General features: G+C 38.2%; 1 protein-coding gene across 1 annotated transcript; it reads left to right on the top strand.

Annotated features, from left to right (window-relative positions):
* Positions 1-1,505: 1,505 nt before the first annotated feature.
* On the top strand, positions 1,506-7,569 carry LOC139474747 (glycine N-acyltransferase-like protein Keg1). The gene is made up of 5 exons (XM_071257863.1): positions 1,506-1,808; positions 3,918-4,034; positions 4,798-4,909; positions 5,620-5,737; positions 6,919-7,569. The coding sequence occupies exons 1-5, from the start codon at positions 1,734-1,736 to the stop codon at positions 7,358-7,360; spliced, it is 864 nt and encodes a 287-aa protein (XP_071113964.1). The 5' UTR covers positions 1,506-1,733; the 3' UTR covers positions 7,361-7,569.
* The last annotated feature ends 6,484 nt before the right edge of the window (positions 7,570-14,053 follow it).

The following is a 14,053-nucleotide window of genomic DNA, read 5'->3' as shown; positions in this document are numbered from 1 at the left end:
ATTTAATCGGGTTGAACATTGGGGTGGTCGGGTACCCTAGTGGTTAAAGCGTTCGCTCATCACGCCGTAGACCCGGGTTCGATTCCCGACATGGGTACAATGTGTGAAGCCCATTTCTGGGGTCCCCCGCCGTGATATTGCTGGAATATTGCTAAGAGCGGCTCCTGCGTCCTGCATCAGGACCATTGATTATTTATTATAGGGCTTTCGTTTGGATATTAGATCAGGAGGTTTGGTGGGTGAAAATAGAGTAGAGATTAAATAGGTTAATTTGTTTTGGAGACGTTTTACTTTCGCGAGTTAAGTTAACTAGGGGTGGTTGAAAGAACAAGTTTAAGAAATAAGGTTGAATTGGGTTACGTAGGTAGGGAAGGGGGTGGTTATTTAGGTTATAGTTAAATGGAGAAGGATTTTGCCCCTGTTTTTTTTGTTTTTGTTAAATAAACTTTAAATCCAACTTCACTCTTTGTGTCTTATCTATAATTAAAATTGGTAACCCAGTCAGGAGCCTCCTAGCACATAAAGACATAAGAAAACTGCACATGGAGAAGAGAACATAACGCAAAGCACCGCAGTAAAAAATCAGACCTTTGGTCAATTATTTTTATAGTTGTACTGTCGGTGGGCGCCTTTTACAGGCTTTAGAGGGCGCCTATTACCATACACTCTCACTGTGTCGAACAATAAGTTGCAATAAAGCAACAAATAGCGCTATGAAGGGAGAACGATTGCATGCTTGACCTGAATTCCTCCCTGGCTGCCTGAATAATATACAATACATTGTAAAGGCAGCGCGCAATAGAGCTATTAAAAGCAAGGGAGATAATCACTCACTCTCCAAACCCGCGGCAGCTTACAGCTTGAATAGGGTACGATGTACAGCATTTGCAGGGTCAGTGCGTGAAGAAGCTAAAGGAGATAATAGCTCAAAACGCGATGTTTATCCTTATAAAATATAGACCCGTTAACTTTGGCGATAGGAGATATATTTCCCTAAACATTTTAAGCTTTCTCGAAAACAAAATCAACAAATCGCCTTGATTAACTCAAAGACGTATATAAGATATTGTATATACATGTATATACCTTGGATTATTGTATATATGTCTTTGATTAACTACATTTCGAAACATGACCAAGTCACATAATATGACAGGCGATTGGTTAAAACAGGTCCAGATTAAGTCACTCTCTTTTCATTTTACATCTTTTGAGAAACCAAAATGGCACTCTCCTTAAATAAAAAACAAACTAACCTGTAAACTTCGTAAAACTGTAAAGAGTAGGGGGTACAGGCTGGCGCCGTGAAATCAAGATACATTGTCAGGCACCTAACTGTCGCAGCCGCAGTAGCATATCTACATAAATATGCTAAACAATATGCGAAGCGTTCCGAAAGGCTTGCATTACACCATTCTGTTCTGATTTCAGAATAAGCGCATATGTTTACTTAAAAGAGAGAAATCGACCACGTAACGTGGCCTGAGACTGCCGTGTGGTATAGACCGGTCCCCTACCTCTGTTGCGCACGCTACACAGACATGAGGGCAGTCCTGTGCGCGGCAGAGATTTTGAAAACAAACATCATCTTCACCCATCTGCAGTATATAGCCTATTCCTAGGATTGATGTGAACCCATTTCGTGCATCTTGATAAGGGTCGCATTGCAGAAGTGGAGCTGTGTCTTAAATCTCGGTCAAGAAGGCTGACCCCTCTCAACACGTCACAAGGCCATGGCAGTCTTTCTAGCAGACCATAAACTTCCAGAGCTGAGGGACCGAATTCAACACAAGCCAAGATATTTCAAGGTGACACATTCACTGTACTTAACATTTTACGTAACTGTCATGCTGTGATGACGATGGAATAAGGGACAGGACCCCAACCCCCATCCCCCACCCACACACCGGGTTTGTTGACTGTTATCTTTTATGTTCAAAGGAGCTAGGGATCCTAGACGATTGCGTAATGTTGCCTTCTGATGAATAAAGAGAAACCACCAGTAAATCTACTATTGAGGAAAGGTTTAATTTTAATACATTTATCAAAATATAGCCCGGTAGCCCGTTCGGGGAGCTCGCTTTTCCGAGAGTGTTAGGAAGGTGTCACGCGTTGAGAAGGAGCTTGTGTTAGCTGAATGGAAGGGGGGTAACTCTTGTATCTGATTTTGTTAGCTCATTCACTCACGTGCACAAAAAGACAATAACAGATTTAAGAGTACTGAAATAATGCAGTTTGTTTTTTCATTGAATATGTTTTCACCTCAATATACAATACGAATTTATTGGAATAATGATAAAGTACTGTTTTAAGAATTATGAAAATTACCAAACTCTGCTCCAAGCTAGTCTATGGTCCACATCTGTAGATTCTATGTAGCTCAGGGGCGTCTGCTACACAAAAATATATTTCCTTACAAATATTAATGATTGCCTTGGTCTTCATTACACTGTAGCCTCAGAAGAATAGTATTTAGATTTATTCTTCCTCTCCCTTAAGGTGGGGAAATATAAGGGTTAGTTTGTTTTTGACTGAAGGAGAGCACCATTTTGGTTTCTCATAAAAATTTGGAGTTTGTAAAATGAAGTGAGAGTGACTTAATCACGACATGTTTCAACCAATCGCCTGTCACATTCTGTTACTTAGTCATGTTTCGTAATGTAGATAATCCTTACAATTTGTTCGTTTTGGTGGATCTAACTGCAATTATTGTCTTTTCTACTGAACTTGGGTTGGGCCATGGTCTTGACATTCCAGTAACAAGTGAGCAATGAATTCAGGCTGATTGCAAGATGGGCATACCTTGTTATAGTGCCTTTTGTGAGGCGTGAGATGGCTGCTTCAACTTTCCCTTCATTTAAGTAGAGTATGACTTTTGGTTGAATTTTGGATAGCCACCTGCCAGTTTTGCTTGCGGCCCATTGGACTTGCCATCTTTGGGCTGTGGGGGCTTTGATTTTTCTTTTTATCTCAAGTTTGCTGGAGGGAATAGGCTGTATCTCTGCTGTGTCTTGAGCTAGCTGTGCCAGTGTGTCTGCTTTTTCACGTTGTGCGACCTGGTTGACACTTCATTCTTACCTGCACAAAGTAATACCACGGCCTTGTATATAGGTCCGTGGTAATACCGAGCATTTCATTTCTGTTTCATCTTATTCTTAAAGCCTTTATTATTTACACATAATTTTTTTTAATGTTGCGTGCAATCTTCCTGTTTTATTATAGTTATTAATCAACTGCTTTTATTTTCCAGATTATTTCCATGATGTTTTTCTTTCGTACCAACATGGAGATATGTATCATACAATACACAATGGTTAAACTACACGGTCTTAAAGTTACATATCCAAAAATTTTAAAAAATATGTTCTTTTTTCATCAAATTAAAACCAATGTAAAACATAAGAATATATCAGCCTGCAAAAATAACTTGAGCTGACGTGAATGATCGATCAGCACAAACAGCAGCCATTACAGCCGGGTCTGGAGAGGATGTGGATCCAAACACCTTCCTGAGACAAGGGAGTTCGGTGACTCTAAAAGTCCATTTTCGACCCTTGCTGAACTAGGCTAGAATTCTGGCTATTACAAGTTATGTCCCTTCTGGACAATGCATTAGTCCAGCCAAAATATAACTCCATAATTGCAGTTTTTGACCTGGGGAATCCATTGTGCCATACTTGATACTATCAAATGTAAATTGTTAGTGTGCAAGGTATTTGGCCATCCTGTTAGATGCACAGAATGCACATGCAAGTATCGTGATAAGTATCGGATCGTGAGCAAGGTATGATACATATTGGATCGCACAGCACTGGTAACAATAGATGTTACCAGGCTAATGTTTATTTACACAACTCCTGTTCATTTACACACCTCCAGGTCATACATTGTAATGCAAGTGTGTGGTATTATTTCAGATATACAATGAGGTGATAACAAAGTTGGACTCAGTGGTCACAGGGTTTGATTTTGTTGTGGACAAATGGCCAGACTTCAAGGCAGTTATTACCAAACCAAATCCTGAAATTGTGGAGGTGGGTATCAGATATTTTCTCAATTGGCGATTAGAGATATGCTGAACTTAGTGCTCTGAATTTTCAAAATAATACATGGTTTCACCTGTTGATGTTAATTCTGGAACATGGTTCGGAACTATTTCCTGATTAAGGGATTTTATGAAGTACACTGCTGAACAAATGAATAAGTGGTTTGAAATGTTTAGAACGCTTGCTCTTATCACCTGTGTTGTCACACTGCATCCCAGGTTCAGAGTTCATTCTTGGACTTAATTACTCTCTTACTTCTCAAATGTTACACACAGACAATCACACCTGAGGGTCTCTTGATGTCAAATAATTATATCAACACAAGTTGATAAATGTTTAAGACTCTGAGGCTTGCCAAAATCATTCTTCCAACTTTTTCGGTTTCTGGACAGTAATCACGAGTGTTTGGAGAGTAAAAAGTACAGCTATCAATAATCCAGCTTCAGAGGCAGAGAGAATAGTGATGTCACTTGACTGTTACATCATGATAACCAATGGCATCACAATGTATGAAGAGTATTGTGATGCAGTTCATTGTAGCAGTATCTCATGGAAGATATCACTTGATTTCAGCCACGAGGTCTGTTCTGTGTATGTCTGTTTTGGATGATAAAATATATGCTTATTCAGTAGTCTAAACTAATCATGGGGTCCTTGTCATGACCATCATTTGAAAAGTCAAGGATTTAAAAGTTAAGTCCCAAGGAGAAAACCTCAAGAACCCCCCTTAATTCTGAACACTGAATTATAGTTTGAGTTTCTCAACAACATCTACAATGTGGCTGCCGAAGATGAGAAGGCCTTATCCGAACTGTTAGGACAACAAGGAGTTATCAACTGGAGTCAGGGCATTGTTTTTGCATGTAAGTTGATTGTGCATAAATGTTATATAAATGAGTATAACTCAGCAGTTGTTAACACATTTGGTCATCATGACAGGTTTGATTCCTCATATGGGTACAATGTGTGAAACCCATCTTTGGTGTACCAAATGTGAAATATTGCTTTTTTGCTGGAATATTGATGAAAAAGAAAATAATGAAAAAAATCCATACTCAACATGCTCAATCACTGGCTCATATAACTGGATAAGAGATAGTACTGAATGTTTTAAAGATAGCCCTATATGATAGTAAATCACTACTAGTAGTTGTGTTATTTTAATTTTGATTTTTAAATTGTTTTATTAATAGATCATTCCACTGCATACACTGTTTATATGAGGTAACATAATGTTATTGTCTGATGTTTATTTTGCTGTTTGCGAAACAAATTAACCAAGTAGTACTGACAATGTTGAAAGTGTTACATTTTGATCAGAACAATGTACAACTTGTTTTACAGCTAGCCAGTGACAATACTAGCTGTAACCTCTCCTTCCACATGCCCTTCAGTAGACTTTACTCTGAACACAATATGTCTGTCATGAGCTAACCGCACTTGACAGAAAAAAAGTTTACTTGACTAAGGCTTTGTACTAGTGGCTTATGTCACAGACCGGCGATTTAGCACCCTACAAATATACATATAATGTTTATTTATCACATATACAGATGTTGATGTTTGTTTACAGGTGTGGACACTACATTTTCCAAAGTTATAAATGAAGCAATAAAATGTCACGGAGGAAGCAGTGATCCCTCAGAGCCCTGCTATATCCAGTGTGTTACACAAGAGAGTCTGAATGTCAAGTAAGTTCTTAAGACAAGGGAGACTACTCAGGTCGGAATAATAATGAAGAAATGCTACTTTCAGAAAGTTAATAGAGCATTTCAATTAATTGTTAGTTATGTGCAATAACATTACGAAAGTACTAAGGTTACGTTTCTTCGATATGATTTTATGTAAGAAGTCTTCTTTAAGTGGCATTTAGAAGTCGGTATACTGAACCACAGCGATAGTTCTATGGACATACAGCTCCTTTGTTACAAAGACTGGGATGTCATGTACAGAAATGTGAAGTAGTAAGGTTATGTACATGTGGATGATTGATGTTTATACAAGGGTGAATGATGATAGATTGATGTTGACACAACAGATATGGTTGAAGTTTAAAGCCTGATTGATGTCCATATTGAAATAAATAGGATAAACAATGTGTGGGTGAGTGAAAAAATACAGGATTGATATGGACAAGTTGATTGGAGTGAGTGAGTGAGTGAGTTGGGTTTAATGCGTTTTTTAACAGTATTCCAGTTATATCGCAGTGTGTCAGCTTAATGTGGGAGGAAATCCTGAAGTGATGCAGGTCTCAGACGTTTACCACTTCGGTGAAACCCACGAGCACGGGTAAGGTGTTGACAAACCAAGAAATATAATCGGGCGAACCGGGATTCGAACCCACAATCATAGGTTTCTAGCATGCCCATGGGATGCAACCCCCCCACCCCCACCCCAAGATGAGAAGGATATTGAAATAAATAGCATCAAGAAGGCATGCTGTAGTAAAACAATACAGGGATTTATATGGACAAGTTGTTTGGAAGCCATCTTAATACCAGTTCCAATCAACTTGTTTGTCACAGAATACCTTGTTTGAGTGAATGAGTAACAGTATTCCAGTTTTGTCACAGCCTGTCAGCTTAATGGGGGATGACAACCTGCAGGTTATAGGCTTTACAACTTTGGTGAAACCCATGAGCATGGGTATGGTGCTGACAAACCTAAAACATAATCAGAGCGAACCAGGATTTAAACCCACGATAATTGAAATCTCATTGTGCCCAAGGGACACAACTCAGATAACACAGATAATTGTGACACCTCAGATGAATAGGCCACCTGTGCCCCCATATCTTGCTTGATCATTTCTCTTTATAAATGAGGGATTAGATGCATCATGTAGTGAATAAGATGTCACATTGTCTTCCAGGCCGGTTCCAAATGGCTTCAAGCTGTTACCCTTAACCCAAGATGATTCCAAGTTAGTTAACACCGAGTGGAAGTTTACAGGGGGAAATGAATCCCTTGCATACATCAACAAGCTCATTACATGTTTACCTTCCTGCTGTCTGTATGATCCAGATGGCATCATTGTTGGATTTGCCATGTCCTACCATTATGGGGCCCTTGGTATGCTCCATGTTATGGAGGAGCATCGTGGGAAGGGATACGCCAAAGTCATCATGTCACATCTGGCACAGAAGAGACTTCAGACTGGCAAGGAAGCATTTATTGTGATTGAGGAGAGTAATGCTGTGTCCCTCAAGGTTCATGAAGGACTTGGCTTTAAGCACGTACCCAACATGAAGGTGGTATGGATCAGATATACACCCAAAGGAACCTGCAAAGGACCCAAGTCTTGTTGTATTTGATCATAAATTGGGCAACAAAATCTGAAACCAGTCATGATATCCACACAATCAGCTTGGGGAAAAGGGGAAATCATGAAATTGGAGCAGAATAAAACTGCTCAATAAAATTGCTTCATATCACAAATATAACATATTACTATTTTGGTGGTGAGATTGCCTAATCTGTCAGTGAGCTAAAGCCCTTATTTCTGCAGTCATGACAAACCAATATCCTCTTTCGCGAGTGCTGATGTCATATATCGTCAAATCGATCAGTTCAAGGCCACTAGTCATGGCTCAAGATAAGGATTATTCAAGTAGAACTTCTTGGATTGAAGAAATGGGTTATAAGCACTTGGCATACTCACCTTGTTCCAGACATTCCTGCCAAGTATATCATCCATTTTGTTTCTTCTCTATTGGTAAAATGTAGATCTTCTTAATATTGAAATAGAAGTGACAAAAAACATTTCCATAGTCGTAAGAAATCTCTACTAAAAGCAGAGTCCATTGTACAATTCAGACTTAATCAAATGCATGTATTTATGAATCACTTTCAAACAGGCTTGTGATCAACTGTTATAAAATGGGTGTGTTCGATTGAAGGACCTTAGTCGACAGAGGGTTACCAAATTTCTGGAAACCAGAGTTGACTAGATTCAACTGGATTTTGTGTGTGTTGTTTTCCAAATTTTGTTTCCATTTCAGTAGGATGTCACGTTTCCACATGTTCAGGCATATTTGTTTTCTCATACATAGTCAGGAGTAGTATGTGACTGTGAGATAGTCGGATAGAATGCATATAATTGTACAGAAAAATATTCATATTTCTTAACATATGGACAAGGTATGATATTGGTTGGAGCATGAATATAAATGTGTATGTATACATACTTAGCAAATATTTCGTATTAAAGAATTTCAGTAATTGCATTGGCCATTTTTCCTCAAACTTGGCAACACAGCTGTTCTTTCTAGCAATAAAGTGCTCCACTTGAACAATATCTTTAATCATTCATGAGTATATATCCAAGTTAAGTTAGTTTTTATTACTTTAGAGATAGATATACCTTTTTGCAGATTAGCGTAGATAATAATATTTAAGAAGTCATAGCCAGGTGGTAATTCCCAGTAGTATTGCAAAGTCAGTGAAAATAACATCGCTATCAAGTTCTCTTTTAATACACAGAGTCAGATAGTTCCAGAGCTTCTTCACATGCTCACAGGAAACAAAGAGGTGTTTTCCATTCTGTGCTTCATCCTCACAGAAAGTACACATCTATTATTTTCATCTTTTCTAATTCATTTTTAGTGTATACTATATGGTGAATAAACTTGTATAGAAAATCGACCAACTTAGTATCTTTTATACATTATATAATCAGTGAATATAACCTTCCATGGTTGTGAAATAGCGGTAATATTTTCCCATTTTTTACATACTACTGGTACAGTTTATGCATTTGTAAGTGCATCATGACATATTTTGCATCTTTTGAGGATGTAATTAAGTTCAACAAAACCTTATTAGTTCCTGTGTTTCTTGCTTACATGGACAGTATCGACAGTCTGTCTCCAGGCTGTGGGAATATTCCTCATAACTTTTCCAAAGTCTTAGTAATTACCTTTGACATGTTTCTTCCCAAATTCTTCAAAAGACAGTTATCCTATAGAGTTGCAGATATCTTTAATTGTATTTACACCCTTTTTGAACAAACTGTTGTATGTTATTTAACTGATGATTCGAGTCAAATGTTTATTGAGGCAGTTTAATCAGTTTTAAAACAAGATCTGTACCTTTTCCATGCTGCAAGGGCATCCTTCCAAAGTGAGTTACTGATGGTAGTATATTTTTCTATATAAGACCCGAATAGAAGCCCTGAGACTTGTCTTGGTGCCATCTAGGAAAAGCTGAGTGTCGTCTGCATATTTTCCGAACTTATGTTCTTGGTCATTAAGCACAATTCCTTTAATATTGTCATTATTTCGAATCACAATACCCAAGATTTCAGCTAAGATATGGCAAAACAGGATCCCCTTGTCAACAGACCCTACAATTAAAAAAGAACCCAAATCCAAACTTTCTTAAAACTAAGTTCATGAAATGTTTAGATACTGTGTCGAAAGCTTTCTCAAAGTCAATCAATACTAACAATCCATTCTTATTTTGTATCTTATTTACGAACATAATGTCAGGCAAGAGCCTGATGTTTTCACTGATACATCTACCAGGAATGAATCCCATTTTGTTCTCATTATTGTATCTAGAGTACTATTTAACCTGGTTGTTATACAAGAGCTGATTGTTTTACATAAAAATATTAACGTGATGGGGCACCAGATTTAAGTAGTTTTCTATCTTTTTCCAGTTTGGGTATACAGATAATAATACCCCTGTTTTTAGTCAAAGTCAGTTGCTTGCTGTCAAATGATTGTTTAACATATCTAAAATCCTTTTACCTCAGTCCTTCCCAAATTTTAAAGAAATGAATTCTACTGAAAATCCGCCTTACCCTGGACCTTTATTACATTCCATTGACGTTATGGCTCTGGATATTTCTTCAATTTCAAATGTTCAACTGGAGTTCACAAGTGTTATAACCTGGGATAACATTGGCAGTACCCGAAATATTACTAGTAAAATGCAATCTTGGATTTACACAAGATGTCTGGTGGGAGAAGGAGAAACACAACAACCACGTGTATTGCTATAACCTATAACATACAATTATGACAGGTTAACAAGTGTTCCACAGATTGACAAAGCTACTATTGTACTTTTCTTTTCAATGAATGTAAACCGACAAGAAAGTTCGAATAACACGTAGAAAATAAAAATGCGAAATCATCATCAAAGTTGCATTTTCTATGGTAAAGAATTTATATCAACAATCGAAAATTGCATTTCCCTGACGCATATCAGAATACATACCATCAATACCTAATTAATTATGTTCTTTAGAACGCTTTTATTCATGATTAAATAACGAAATAAAAAGAATGGAACATGTCACCGTAGCCAGGACATCAATCCTCGACAGTGATAATTGCCATGTGTTACCAACACCTGTGGCGCAGTGTTTTATGGGTTTTATGCTTATTTATGTACACAAACTATCCACCATCCAGACATAACGTCAATCAAACATTCTGAGCTGGCATTTGGCATTTCCCCATTGGGATTGTGCGACAGAATGCACACTTGCCGGGTTAGGCTAGGCGGCTTTGTTGGTGCAGTGCCATCCCATCCACCCTATGATGGGGTGGGAAATTACTCATAATATCAACTGGCTTGTATGAACAAATTAGGCAACCACGATATAACTGGATTAATGCTGACAATAGAGGCTACAGAAACTACGACAGTCAGCTCAAATAGAAAATCAACGACCTCAACAGTTAGAGGGGCACTGATCCACAGCAATTCCCCGGGACTGGATGTTTCCTTTTATTGATAGTATAAGGGCGTATCGTCACACTGATCAACAACATGAAATGCAGTAGGTATCTTTAGGGGCAACATCGGTAATTGTAACGAAATTTTGATAAGTCACGTGCTTCTTATTGTGCCATTTTCGTTTACACCACTTTTTACTGTAACAAAAAACTAAATACTACACCTGAGCATTGCTTTTTTTTATCGTGTGTATATGTTGAAGTCAGTGACTATTAATTTCACTTAGGCAATATATTAAACGTCTTATTATTCAGTTATTTTATAAATTGACTGAAATATCCGGCCGTTTATTTTATTATAACGAATTGCATAAAGGAACAAAATTCAATACGTCTGCAGCTGTACAAAGAAACTTCTTCAATGTCACATGTCATATGTGACTATCAAATATTTTAAAATATACTAGTATATACGTATGGCGTCTCTGGATATTATAACTCGTGTTGTTTTTTTCTCAACGGATCTCGTAAGTTTGTTTCTGGTGTTTCACGTAGGTGTCAAGTCTGTTTGGTCAACTATACTCTGCAAAAAAAAAAAGAAACTATACATAAGGATTGCAACTGGGTTTACTTTTTGAGTTAAGATTTCATAAATATTATAAGTAGTGTAATGTAAAGGTAAATTATTGCTGTACAATGTGCACTTAACAAAAACAGGTGCAAAGACGTCCGGGGTAGGTGGAAAGTCAGTAACGATTATGGCCTCCTCGAGCTGCTATCACCAAAACATTTTTAGGATCCTGCTGATAACTGGTCTAACGGTGCATGGATATATTCCAGGTCAGTCTGGTCAGCTTCGGATCTTGTGAAGACAATCTGGGTACAGATCTTGCAGCTAACAGCTTGCTCATGAGGAGTGTTGTCAGTTAAGATAGATCCAAACTGATCCCAATTTTGTATCCGATATGTTATGATATGTTATCCGATATTAGTGCGGTTGACAGACGTGGGATATTTAGGACGACAATATAGATATGTATATCACGTGTTACCCATTATGTCTCATCTTTGGATTGTCTTTGGTTAATCATGTGAAAAGAACTTGGGTCTTATCCAGAGAACGTTTGTCTCATGGCCTTAAACTGTCTCTTGTGCTAACCGGATTTTCCCAGGGCCTCATGGGACATATCTATACCAGGATATCCTCTGGGAATATCAACGGCAACAAATGATCAAATAATGCCCTGATGAAGTAGACAATCGTATGGTTATGAAAAGACTCAACCCTAAACCTCTTTGAGTGTGAACGCAAATCTACATTGGTTTTGGTTTGGTTTCTTTTTTAACGCCGCACTCAGCAATATTCAGGCTATATGACGGCGGTCTGTAAATAATCAAGTCTGGACCAGACAATCCTGTGATTGACATCATGAGGATCGATATATGCAATTGGGATACGATGACATGCATCAACTAAGTCAGCGAGCCTGACCACCCGATCCCGTTAGTTGCCTATTACAAGCAGAGTCGCCTTTTACAGCATGCATGGTTTGCTGAATACCTATTCTACCCCGGATCTTCACGGGTCGCAATCTACATTGACAGGGAGGGGCATTCTTCACTTCACCTATGGAATGGAGTCTCACTAACGATTCTGTCAATATTTTGCAAACATTGTAAAGGAATATATCACCCATTAATGATTAAAATACATACAGCCCCAAAAAAACAAAAACAATATCCACAAGGAGATTGTAGTTGGGGTAAAGTTATATAAGTATGTCATGCAGCATGTTCCAATTTAATAAAAACCCACAACAGAAAAATAGCCCAACAGACAATTGTAAGATATAGGAAAAGTACTAAGGATCATATTTCATAAGTGTTCATAATCGAATTCTGAATAACATGGTATATCTTTCCAAGGGATAAAAAAATCCTGTCTCCTATATACATTGCATATCATAACTTAGATAAAGAAAACAATGAATGCGAGACTCGACAGCAGGACGGAAAGGAAAAAAGAAGCCAAATTGGCCAAATAAAAGATATCCACGGTAGGATATCCTTAGTATAATAGTATATCAATATAAAGAATAGAAACCACATACCTTATAAGTCATAACTTAGATATAGAAAACAGTGAATGCAAGACTGGATATCAGGATAGAAAAGGAAAAAAGAATAAGATCAGATTTCCGAGTTGAAGTGTCCTTTGCATGAGATTGACCTTCTCTCACCGATCCAGACTTTACTGATGCACCATCCTCAAAGTTCCCCACGTTCTTGGTCTTCTTGAAGCAACTCCCTGCATGAATACCATGGTGGTGTTGTTTGAGGACAAACATGGTGATCATCAACGCTAGACAACTCTGGCACAACAGTATCATGAGGAAATATGTCATCCTGGGCGGACTGCTGGACCTAGGCAGGACATCATTGATGAAGTTGAGGAACACAGACTCAGCTACGAAGATGGAGACCAGGTATGACACCTTTTTCCCGGATTCCACCGGGAGGATGAAGACAAAGGCATTCATGTAGGACAGAAGGGCCATTGGAAAGATGACATTTGTTACATAAAAAATGCTATGCCGCTTTAAAACAAAATGGACGTTTATCATGTTTACTATTATCGTCCCTGATACAACGGCTTCCTCAGTCATTGTTACATTTTTCAACTCCCACTCGGTACTGCCCGTGAAATAAGAACGGAAAGCATCGAATGAAAGTTCATTTGATATTTTTATGACTCCAGGCTTTGCAAGAATTCCTAATTTGCATGTTTGCGTATCAAATGGATACATTGTTACATCGACATCGCAAGTGGTTTTGAAGACCTCAGTAATGGTTCCGTATATATGGCCAGAATTAAGAACTTTCAATGGCAAATGTACTTGAGTATTGGTTAATCTGTCCATACTATTGGGAATAATTATGGTCGGTGTCCATATCTCATCAGGTTGGAAATACATCTTTGCAACACCAGGGAATTCCTGAATATCCCATGCTACTGCCTCGTCAGTCCATCCTAGCGCCAAGACACCACTGAAGGTAAAGATCTGGGAGGATTCGTCAAGGTCAAGAATAGCTATTGGGGTGAAATCCACACCCACAATCGGTTCAGGAAACAAACTCGTAGTTGGAGGTATCGAAGAAGTATAATTAGCCAGAATCCGCTTCAAAACTTTCCCTTTCAATGATCTGAGAGGATCGCCTCCCCGTAAAGTCGCTGTGGTGTTGTTTGTGGCTTTTGATAAACCTTCACAGGCAAACATCAAGATCAGGCAATATACGAGCATGGTGAGTGTGGCTCTG

The sequence above is a fragment of the Haliotis cracherodii genome, unplaced genomic scaffold (assembly GCF_022045235.1).
Source record: "Haliotis cracherodii isolate W230 unplaced genomic scaffold, xgHalCrac1.p SCAF_3, whole genome shotgun sequence".
Lineage (NCBI taxonomy): Eukaryota > Metazoa > Mollusca > Gastropoda > Lepetellida > Haliotidae > Haliotis > Haliotis cracherodii.
This window is presented reverse-complemented; position numbering and strand designations above follow the sequence as displayed.

Bases quoted from the DNA above. Each gene is read 5' to 3' on its own strand.
- LOC139474747 (XM_071257863.1), top strand. From the start codon at position 1,734: ATGGCAGTCTTTCTAGCAGACCATAAACTTCCAGAGCTGAGGGACCGA. The intron at 1,809-3,917 runs GTGACACATTCA...GTATTATTTCAG, and splicing joins ACAAGCCAAGATATTTCAAG to ATATACAATGAGGTGATAAC. The intron at 5,738-6,918 runs GTAAGTTCTTAA...ATTGTCTTCCAG, and splicing joins CAAGAGAGTCTGAATGTCAA to GCCGGTTCCAAATGGCTTCA.